Consider the following 11,917-nt stretch of genomic DNA (forward strand, 5'->3'; position numbering starts at 1 on the left):
GTCCCTGGATCAACAGGGAACTCTTGTAATAAAGTAGCGGTGGCTGGGATATATTTTAAGTATCAATTCTGCTTAAAAAAAAAAAGTTATCTAATCCTGTTTACATGAAATAAACCTGCTCCCGAGCCGGTTTAAGCTTACGGACCTGTTGCTATGACAGCAACTCCGGGATGAGCTTCGAAGAACCAAACAATCCAAGATCACGCCAAATCATCAACAATCACATCCAGCTAACTGAGTTAGCAACGTACGAAGAACGGGCCCCTGTTTTGTGTGTGTTTTTGGCTACAGGTGTTGTGAACTGGGGAAAATGAAGTGAAACATCAAAGGCTGAATTGCGGGTGCCTTTTGAAATGAAAGAGTGTAAAATATGTAAAACCGTGTTCAAATCCTGCTCAGGTTTTTACGGTAATGGGAAGCGTGGTTGCCTGAGAGGATTCTACGACAGCATAGAGGACCCAGACTGCTGTTTCACGTGCCAGTAAAGTGTATAAAGAAGGAAGGTTTAATGATTAAAGGAGATTAAGTATTAAAGGAAGAAAGTGTGTAAAGGATGTTAATGTTTAACCAGAGATTTATATGTACAAAAAGATGTTATATACAGATGTACAAATTTCACCTTTCTTTATCAGAAGTAAACTGTTTCATACCTAAATAAATAACAAAGAAATAATTGTCTTGGCATGTTATTCATATACAGACAATGCTGGTATTTTTACCATAAGCTTTTCATTATCAAGTAAATCCATAATGTATTAATTTGGTAATAATATGGTTCATTAGTTAACATGAACTAATAATGAACTGCACTTATACAGCATTTATTAATCTTAATGTTAATCTCAACATTTACTAATATATTATTAATCTTGTTAACATTAATGTTCTGTGAACTAACATGAGCAAACAATAAACAACTATTTTCATTGACGTTAAGGAAGATTAGTAAATACAGTAACAAATGTATTGCTCAGGGTTAGTTCGTGCTAGTTAATACATTAATGTTTAATGAACCTTATTGTAAAGTGTTACCATTAATTTTAATAACATCTTAAGACTTGACACTCTTGCTGAGAATATTCAACTTTTATTTAAATGTTAATAATTAATACATGTAACAGTAAAGCATATACTGAAATTAAAATGAAAAACGACCATAAATAACTTAAGTTCTAAATGACCAATACAGATGAATAGAAATAACTTAAGACCAAATTTATGTAATTAGATCTTTTTTTTTGTCAGATCAACTGCCCATAACGTTTTCACTGAGAACTTTATTATAACATAGTAAGAAGCAGCAAATCATCACATGTAACTTGCAAAATTGATTTTGACAATAGTTGCCAATTTACTGTATCTCTGTTAATCTATTGATCAGTTAATTGCAGCAGTTCTACCTATTTCTTCTTTTTTGTTTTTTAGGTGAAAGACAAATCTTGAAGATTCTGATGAGCTCTTTGATTCTACACCAGAGAGTTCAGATGATTACGTTCCAGATACCACTTCTGAAAGTGGTATCTGATTTATCTGACACTGGAAGATTGTGTAAATCCAAAGAAGTACATGGAGACTGTCAAAGCTGTCAAGTGTACATGTGGGTATGACAGTGAAACCGACAAATTCATGATTCCATCACTTGCAAATAAGCTTGGGAATTCCCTGGTTAAAGTAAGCAAACTCTTAAAGGCCCAGGGCTTAATCTCCAACGACAAACAGCTTGTGATGAATGCCAGTGAGTTTCAAGAAGTCCATGCGAATAAGTGGAATGAGATGATCTCGGCTACAGCGCTGAGGAATATCAGGGAAGCAAAGTGCAATGTGCCCACTCTCATGCCCTTTACTGAAGATGTACAAAAATTGCATACTTTTCTCAGTCAAGTGCAAGACGAGTGGTTCAACCTGCTCTCTGAAAGTCCCTCTACTAAAGCCTGGATGGAGCTGGCCAAGGTATGTCTAGCCCAGATAATTCTCTTTAACCGGCGGAGAGAAGGAGAGGTGGCGAGCATGCCTTTGTCTGCGTTTTTATCAAGAGACACTTCTGATCCACATGAGGATGTGGACTGGGCACTCTCCGAAGTGGAGAAGAAACTCTGCAGACACTTCACAAGGCTTATCACCAGGGGAAAGCATTGTCGACCTGTTCCAATTCTTCTAACTCCAAAAATGCTGTGTTCCTTAGAACTCCTTGTTAAGCAGAGAGAGGCTTGTGGGGTTTTAAAAGTCAATGCCTATATGTTTGCTAGACCAGACGCCATGACACATTTCCGAGGGTCAGACTGCCTCCGTAGCTTTGCAAAGGTGTGTGGTGCAAAGTGTCCTGAGTCTCTGACATCTACCAGGCTGCAAAAGCATGCTGCAACCCTTTCAACAGTGCTGAACATGACAGACACCGAGATGGACCAGCTGGCAAACTTTCTTGGGCACGACATAAGAATCCATCATGAGGTCTATCGACTCCCTGAGAAGACCCTGCAACTTGCCAAGATCAGCAAAGCTTTAATGGCTCTTGAGCAAGGAAGATTAGCCGAGTTCCATGGAAAGAACTTGAATGAAATTGGGATAACTCCTAATGGTGTGTTATTTTATTAGATAAAAAAAAAAAAAAAACTATTCATATACTATGTGTTAGCGAGTTTATTAGATTTTTTTAAACCATCTATTCATATACCATGTGTTGTTACCGAGCCATTATATACCACTGTAAAGCTGTACTTTGAACTTCCACAGAAAAAGTTATTGACTGTGATGAGGAAGACGGGAGCATACAAGAGGGACACTGTTCATCTACTGTTGACGGTTTGTATTACTGTCAAAATACACGATTACATTTTGCAGTTATGAATAGTTTTCAGTCAAGTGACTTGTGAAGACCTGACGGGCAAAAACATTGTTCCAACACTGAAGAAGATGCTTCAGTGCACTGAACAAGCATTTTTTTTTTTGTCAAAACTTCTTGTGTAACGAATCAAATACCTCCAAGATATTCTTCAACGTGTTTTACAGTAAAGATTTTTTGAGGAACTTGATACTATAAAATGACGTAACCTCGGTTCCCTGAGATACGGGAACGAGTACTGCGTTTTGCTAGACTCTAAGGGAAAAAGTCATTTTTTCTCTTGAACTGAAGCCTTTTTCAATCACACAGTGAAACTGCACGGCCATTGGTTCGTGCAGTATGTTTTAAAAACTAACCAATGGCTCGGCAGCGGTGCTGCACACACCTATGGCCACGAAGCCCGCTAAAGTACGCCAGAATGGGTGGAGTCATCTGGCTATACAAGCGGCCGCTTCGCCATTGGATTCAGGTTACTTCGACTGAAGCGACGACTGAGACGTGCAGCTGCATGGCACGGCTAGCAATGCAGTACTCATTCCCGTATCTCAGGGAATCGAGGTTACGTTTGTAACCGAGTACGTTCCCTATCGATACTTCACTCATACTGCGTCTTGCTAGACACTATGGGAACAGTACAATCACGCCGTGCCGTGGCAGAGGAGCGACAATGGTAATCCTTGACCTAGGCACCTCTGGACCATGAGAACAAGAACAATAAATCCTTCCAGGCTAACGGACTAAGCCTCACCCGGCCGAGTGCTCGTTCCAGAAGACTTGCGCAGCTTCAGCACCTATGGGGGCCGAGAGCGCACAAGTAAGTTCTCTGATAGGTCTGGACATATTACATCCAAACTCACTCAGAGCGAACTGCGCACCAGTTAAGCAGAAAGAACACTTGCCTGCAAGGCAGGGACATCCAGGTTATAGAACCTAGCAAAAGTGGACGGTGAGGCCCAGCCGGCTGCCGCACAAATTTCTGCAATGGCCACGCCGCCAGACCACGCCCATGAAGAGGCAATGCCTCTAGTTGAGTGGGCTCGTACTTCAATGGGGCATTGTAGGCCCAAGGAAGAGTAGGCTAGCCCGAATAGTGCCAATTATCCACTTAGAAAGTCCACAAAGAGCTATTCCGACTGCGTAAACTGGGCGGAAACCTCGATGTAAACTTCCAGAGCCCTAACGGGGCAGAGTAAATTCAACTCCTGGTCCTCTTCTGAGGGAGGAAGCGCAGAGAGGATGATAACCTGTGCTCTGAATGGAGTCGAGAGCACCTTAGGTATATAGCCATGCCTTGGTTTCATGACGACCTTGGAGTCGCCAGGCCCGAACTCCAGGCAATTAGGGCTTACAGAGAGTGCCTGCAAGTCCCCCACTCGCTTGACCGATGCTAACGCTAGTAGCAGAGCGGTTTTAAATGACAGGGACCGGAGGTCGACGGACTGCAGCGGCTCGAAGGGAGGACCCTTCAGGGCCCTCAGAACAGTGGGCAGGTCCCACGTAGGGACAGTGAGAGGTCGGTGCGGATTTAGCCTCCTGGCTCCCCTCAGAAAACGAACAACAAGGTTGTTCCTGCCCACCGATTGACCCGCTATAGGGGCATGAGAAGCCGTTATCACTGCCACATAGACCTTGAGCGTGGATGGGGAGCATCCCTTATCCAACAGCTCCTGCAGGAAGGACAGTATCACCGATACTTCACAGGTGAGCAGGTCCTCACCGCGGTTTGAGCAGCAGGCAGAGAACACTGACCATTTAAGGGCGTAGAGGCGTCTTGTAGCCGGAGCTCTAGCCTGAGAAATGGTGTTCAGTACACACTCTGGGAGACTAACAGGCTCCCGTCAAGTGGCCACAGGTGCAAGGCCCACAGCTCTGGCCTGGGGTGCCATATCGTCCTGTTCGCCTGGGAGAGGAGATCCTGCCTCAGGGGAATAGGCCACGGGGCTGCTATTAGCAGCTTAGACAGCTCTGCTAACCAATGCTGGTTCCTCCAGAGCGGGGCCACCAGGAGCACTTTGCGTTTCTGTTCCCTGATCTGCCTGATTTACCTGTGGAATCAGGGCAACCGGGGGAAAAGCGTAGAGAAGGAGGTTGGGCCAGTCGTGGGCCAACGCATCCTTGTCCTTGGAATAATAGATTGGGCAGTGAGAATTGTCTTCTGAGGTGAAGAGGTCTACTTCTGCCCTGCCGAAGATTTCCCAAATTTTCTGAACCATCTGCGGATGAAGCATCCACTCCTCTGAGGGGACCTTGCTTCGTGACAGCATGTCCGCTCCTTGGTTCAGTTTGCCCGGAACGTGTGCTGCTCTCAGCGAATGTAGGTTGAGCTGGGCCCATTCCAAGAGGCGCTCTACTAGTACAAGGAGCCACTTCGAGGACAGTCCCCCCTGGCGATTTATGTAGGACACCTCCGTCATGCTGTCCGAACAGACCAAGACATGATTTCCCCTGAAGTCTGGTAGGAAGGTTCGACAGGCCCGCCATACCGCCAGCATTTCGAGGCAGTTGATGTGCAGACAGCTTTCCGCTTTCGACCAGTGGCCGAATGTCGGTTTTCCTTTGCACAGAGCTCCCCAACCTGTGTTGGAAGCATCTGTCGAAACCACCTTCCTCCTGTAGACCATTCCCAGGGGAACTCCCTGTTCCATCCATTGGGTGTTCATCCAGATGGTCAGGGCTGTTTCACAGGCCTGATCTACCCTGATAATCAGGCGTCCATGACGCCACGCGTGGGATGGAACCCGCAGTTTGAACCAGTGCTGGAGGGGGCGCATTCGTAGCAGGCCCAACTGTAGCACTGGAGTTTGAGCCAGTGCTGGAGGGGGCGCATTCGTAGCAGGCCCAACTGTAGCACTGGAGTTTGAGCCAGTGCTGGAGGGGGCGCATTCGTAGCAGGCCCAACTGTAGCACTGGAGACGCTGCAGCCATAAGGCTTAGCATTTTCTGAAACCTCTTGAGGGGGTGAGAGGCACCAGCCTTGAAGGAGGCCGCGAGCCTCTGTATGATCAGAGCGTGCTCTGTTGTGACCTTCGCTCTCATTTGAGCCGAGTCGATCACTGTTCCCAGGAACGAGACTCGCTGGCTGGGAAACAGTGTGCTCTTGGCAATGTTCACCGGAGACGCTGCAGCCACGTGGCCTAGCATTTTCTGAAACCTCTTGAGGGGGTGAGAGGCACCACCCTTGAAGGAGGCCGCGAGCTGCTGTATGATCAGAGCGCGCTCTGTTGTGACCTTCGCTCTCATTTGAGCCGAGTCAAACACTATTCCCAGGAACAAGACTCGCTGGCTGGGAAACAGTGTGCTCTTGGCAAAGTTCCCCCTGAGCCCCAGGCATTTCAAGTGGCTGAGGAGAAGGGCTTTGTGAGATAGTGACTCCGCCTCTGACTGGGCCAGAATGAGCCAGTCATCGAGGTAGTTGAGAACGCGGATTCCCGTCTGTCGCAGAGGGGAAAGAGCCGCATCCATACACTTTGTGAAAGTGCGTGGAGCCAGGGACAGCACGAAGGGAAGGACCGTATATTGATAAGCCACTCCCTCGAAGGTGAATCTCAAGAATGGCCTGTGATGGGGGGCTATCTGGATGTGAAAGTAGGCGTCTTTCAGGTCCAGAGAAAAGAGCCAGTCCTCTGGGCGGATTTGCGAGAGGATCGGTTTCAGTGTAATCATTCTGAATGGCCGTCTCATGAGGGCGCGATTCAGCTGTCTGAGATCGAGGATGGGCCGTAGGCCGCCGTCCTTCTTGGGGACAAGGAAGTAACGGCTGTAGAAGCCTGACTTGCTCTGGGCCGGAGGAACAACCTCTATGGCTCCTTTTTCCAGCAAATTCCTCACTTCGGCTCGCAGGACATGTGCGTCCGTGCTCTGAACCGAAGTGGGGACCACTCCGCTGAAGCGCGGGGGTCTTCAAGCGAATTGGAGTGAATAACCTCGCTTTATTATCCCCAGAACCCATTCTGGGGAAGACAGGGGTTGGATTGGTTAGAGTGCCTGGTCGCTGCAAGGGGACACGGCATTCATGAGAAATGGAAGAGGGAATTTGCTCTCTTTTTGAAAATGTTTGTGTTTTATTTTGCCCGCTATGACAGCGGATCGTCGTTTGGGTGCTTGAACGGGCCCAGAGTTTACAGCAAACACATCGCCGGCTGCACCCAGAACTGGACGGGGTGATTGGCGGCTCACGAGAGGCAGCTTGGGGAATGGTCCGGCTGCAGCGAGACATGGCCCCCTTCTCTTCCTGTCCTTTTGCTCAGGATGACGCCGGAGGCGCCGGGTCCAGCGCTAGCTTAGGCCGGGGTCCCTGGCGCTTTGGAAGCGGGTAGCGCTTGGCTGAGCTAGAACGTCATTGAGGCTCAGGTTTGGCTGGCTGGGTGGCGGTGGCAGACTCAGATGCAGGCTTCGTGGGCTACTGAGTTGGCGCAGACTTGCGCAGGAAACACTCGTCCAGACGGCTGTGGGGGGGTTCTTCTGGTGAAGACCACTCCAAACCCAGCTCCTCAACGGCTTTCGAGAGGACACAGAGTAATTCGGCGTCCATCCCGGGCTTAACGTCGCTGGGCTCGGATGGCAGCAGGGGGGCGGGGTCAGCAATCGTGCCCGACAGCTCCTCCGCGTCCGAAGCTGCTAATGACATGCTGTTATCCAGCAGCTCATTGTCACTCCCACTGAACGAGACCAGATCACTCGCGCTGGCAGAGGGACGCTGGTCAGGCTGGGTGAGAACGGGGGAAGCGTCTCTGTGTGGAGAGAGCGAGTTACGCGTGACCTGAGCCGACGTAAGCTCGCTCACATCCGAGCGCTGAGATCCTCTGCCCTGCTGTTTTTCCCTCACAGGGTCCTTGGAAGAAGAAAACGGGAGGCGCGAGGGGCGGAGTCGCTTTCAGAAAAGAAAGCTATCTGCGAGAGCAGAGAGGCGAGACTCATGCTCTCGCAGTGGGAGCAATTCGTCTCGGTGAGCGTGGATTCCGTGTGGGATTTCCCCAGGCAGGAAACACACTCACGATGGGGAGTCCTGCACGTACTGCAGTAATGGTGCGGCATTTGAAACAACGCCGTGAAATTTGCTCTTTAGAAATTTGCTCTTATATCTCGCCAGATGGCGGCAGGGGAACTGGATGACTGCTGCGCGTCGCTGAAGGTGGCGGGAAGGCGGCGAATCAGCTGAGCAGAATCGTTCCACTGTGACTAGACATAGTCTCAGAAAAATGGCTGCAGGAGTCTCATTTTTCATGGTATCTTCTTCAGATTTGAAACAGAAACTCATGAGACATGTGACTTTCAACCCATTACTTTTCTGGATTGCTCCAGGACTTATTTCATGTATTTTTATATGAAATAAAAAAAATATTCAGTGTGGTACAATTTTTTTCAAGGCACTTCAGTGTCTATAACTTTTTATCTTTTTGAGCATTATCAACTCTGGACGGATAGTAAAGCCCAAAGGGTCTTCTTTCCAAAGATACCTAAATTGTGTGTGTAGCACACTTTTGTCAGGAACTGTTACCATTTTAAGTTAGGTAGGTCATTTTCAGCTGTGAGTCGCAAAATTGGGGGTGCAGGTTAACAGGTTAAAACATGTGCCAATGGCCGTGCAGTTTCACTGTGTGATTGAAAAAGGCTTCAGTTCAGGAGAAAAAATGACTTTTTCCCTTAGCGTCTAGCAAGACGCAGTACGAGTGAAGTATCGATAGGGAACTTAAAATTGTTGTGTAATGCTAGCTGATCCACTCTCTTCTCATGTTGGATGGGTTGAGGCACAAAACGAATTGTCAGATGATTCCATTATGACTGAAATAAAAGTAAGTACTCCGTTTAGAGAGTTTTTGAGCTTATTTTTTATACAATGTTTATTGCAAAGACATATGTAGATGTAGATGTAGTTCAATTATACTTGCAATGATGAAAACAACTGCACACTTTAGAGTTACTTGCACTTACTGCATATGTACTAATTATTTAAAATCATTAGTGTGACAAAAACACACATCACTTGTGCATTGTCAGCATTTTATAGTACATTTACTTTTTTTTTTTACTTTCTGAAAATGTTGAGCTTTGATTATTTCCCATAGAACCTTCAGCCGAGGTGGCACTTGCTCCTACCGAGAGGAATATGTCTCCAGCACCCAAGAGAAGCCAACCATCATCAGATGAGCAGATGCCTTCAGGAGCCAGTGCTATCAGGCCACCTTGCAAAGGTGAACTCTTACACATTTCTCTTTTGTCACATGTCTGCTGCTTTCTGTAGAATTAAACAAATTACACTAGACTTGGCTAAATGTTGCAGTAGCAGCCACATAGGTTAAAAAAAAGAAAAAGAATACTCATTTTAATCACTGATAAGCTTATATCTGTTTGTCATTTTATCCCTGAAAAATGATAAATTCATGCCTCTTTCATTTCAAAGCCACCAGTTACCCTCCTCTGTCAGCTGTGAATAAATAAAAATAAGATGACATGCATGTAATGTTTTGCACACACTAATGTGCTCTGCTGCTTGCATTGCATATTGTCTCTAGTGAGGTTCATAGGTCCACAGCACAATCATTCATCTAGTTATTAAAGTGCCCCTTTTATGCTTTCTCAGGTATGACCTTTCATGTAGTGTGTAATATAGCTGTATATCAATGTAAAAAGATGAAAGTGCAGGACAAATTAAATGTCTCTCAAACGAAAGAAACGAGTCATCAGTAATCCCAGACTTACTTCCTGCATGAACCTGTGTAGGTTTGTAACAAAAGCCCAGCCTCTGGTTTTCATTGGCTGTTTGTGAACAATGTGTAGTTTGACCAACTCTCAAACAACGGTAGAACCGACAACAGACTGAGACATCTGACCAATCAGAACAGAGCAGAGAGTCAGAAAGCAGGGTTTAGAGAGATTGAATCCTTGAACGAATAGTTTCACACACTGATGCTATATGTATTATGAGAAAACTAAAATGTTTTTTTGACCTTGGACACAGGTAAGCTTATTATATGAGACCTCTAAAGCTAAATTAGATGCTTGAAATAAAGCAGTAGAGCACTTTTTAACATTCAGACCTCAGACCAGGGGCCTCGTGTATAAACGTTGCTTGTGTGAAAAATAGTGTGTACGGAGTCAATAGCATCCGTACAGTGCACACTTATTTACGCCAAGTTTGTTTTTTATAAATCCAGATACATGCGTGGAAAACGGCGTACGCACACTTCTATGCCCATTTTGTGTGTACGCCGTTTTCCACACATGTATCTGGATTTATAAAAAACAAACTTGGCATAAATATGTGTGCACTGTGCGGATGCTATTGACTCCATACACACTCTTTTGCCTGGAGTGAGAAAAGTAATGAAGTAAGCAAGGGTTTTAAACTGTTTTCATTTTGATATACACATTCACTCTCATTAATGGAGATAAGCACTGAAATTACATAAAGTCATTACGCAGAAGTTAAACAAAAATTATATGAATTTAGACATTTATAGTGGGTGCGCTTGATCCCTTTTCCTGTGGCTATGTTCTAATGACAGCGAGGAGTGCTATAGGTGCACAGTACAGGGTTCCCACGGGTTCTTGAAATCCTTGAAAGTTTGTGAATCTGAAAAAAAAAATTTAAAGGCCCTGGAAAATTTTAGAAAATAAACATACATAGATACAGGTCCTTGAAAGTACTTGAATTTATTTTGTGCAAGATGTTTTCTGGAAAAAATTCTATATTATTCCCTCCGGTCCGCTAATGTGTTTTTGCGCCAACACTTCGTGACCTATGCATACTAGCTTGCTTGATTTACGTTAGTTACACGCATTTGCGCGTTACGATAAGTGTTTCCTGCATGAGGTACTTTGTGTTGTACATTGCCATGACGTTCACACACGCGCGAAACTACTGCGATGGTACCTCAACGTTTCAGACACATCGTGAAACACTGCAAAAATAGGCTGAAACCGCTGAAACGTGATGCCTGGAAAATGCAAGTTTCAAGATATTTGGCTCACCAAAAAAGATTACAAAGAATGGCTTGCCAGAGACCCAAAGGACCATCACTTGGCCAGGTGCAGAGCCTGTTGTAAATCTATCAAAGTGGATAGGATGGGAGAAGCGGCTCTTTCAAGTCATGCAGCTGGATCTACTGTACACACAAAGACGGCACTTCGGAAATCGAAAGCAGGTAAGTCCTACCATAGCTTGCATCTGACATAGAAATGTTGATTGAATGTTAGCTGCTAGCTGTTTTTTGCTGTTATTTAAATGTCTCGCTGTGAAATGTCAGTCACGAAGGCTGTTGAGTTGCATGTGATCATGGTGATGTGGATAAATTTGCACCAGCTCTGCAATCTGCACTCCAGTCTCGTCACATTCATTTATATAGCGCTTTATACAATAGATTGATTTAAAGCAGTGGTTCTCAAAGTGTGGTACGAGTAGCACTAGTGGTACTCAGGCTCCCTCTAGTGGTACGCAGAGTAATCACTAAATGAAATATAAATTAATGTTAAAACACAATACATTTTAATTTAATCTTTGAGAATTTTTTTTTTTACATTTAAGTCGTTTTTATTTAACTTTTAGGTACAACACATTTTTATTTAATCATTATTTAAGTTTTTTATTCACCTGTGTTTAAGCACAGTGCAGTGATACTGTTCAAACTGTGTATTTACAATGTTAAAGTGGCTGACAACAAAAAATATTCTTATTAGGAATAAAACTGCTTCGTTTTTTAACTGTGCAGAGCTGTAGCTGAATAGTTAGGCCTACTACGCTACTGTATTTGAATGTTGGTCATTATGCTGGTACTTGGAAAACCAAATATTTTCTGAGGTGTTACTTGGTATAAAAAGTTTGAAAACCACTGGTTTAAAGCAAGCAGCTTTACAGTATTAAATATGAAAAAACTGTGTCAGTGTCACTTTCTATGGTGCCCGTAAGGTGACATGTTCGGTTCACTTAGTTTTGTTGTAGCCACGAGATACTAATTTGAGGGAACGTCATATTAACTCGTGGGAACGTGATATTATGTCGTAGCCACGAGATACTAATTTGAGGGAACGTCATATTAACTCGTGGGAACGTGATATTATGTCGTGGAGATATTAATTTGA

At 44.9% G+C, this 11,917-nt stretch overlaps 1 protein-coding gene across 1 annotated transcript in view; it reads left to right on the plus strand.

The window, feature by feature from the left end:
* Positions 1–1,360: 1,360 nt before the first annotated feature.
* Positions 1,361–11,917, plus strand: part of LOC107732929 (uncharacterized) — a 27,773-nt gene continuing 17,216 nt past the window's right edge. Inside the window, exons 1-3 of the mRNA XM_016544368.1 lie at positions 1,361–2,575; positions 2,731–2,799; positions 8,905–9,030. Of these exons, the coding sequence (XP_016399854.1) occupies positions 1,567–2,575; positions 2,731–2,799; positions 8,905–9,030 (1,204 nt within the window). The 5' untranslated portion in view covers positions 1,361–1,566. The remainder of the gene's footprint in view (positions 2,576–2,730; positions 2,800–8,904; positions 9,031–11,917) is intronic.

Source organism: Sinocyclocheilus rhinocerous, unplaced genomic scaffold, assembly GCF_001515625.1.
Source record: "Sinocyclocheilus rhinocerous isolate Xijiao unplaced genomic scaffold, SAMN03320098_v1.1 scaffold4992, whole genome shotgun sequence".
In the NCBI taxonomy this organism is placed as follows: Eukaryota; Metazoa; Chordata; class Actinopteri; order Cypriniformes; family Cyprinidae; genus Sinocyclocheilus; species Sinocyclocheilus rhinocerous.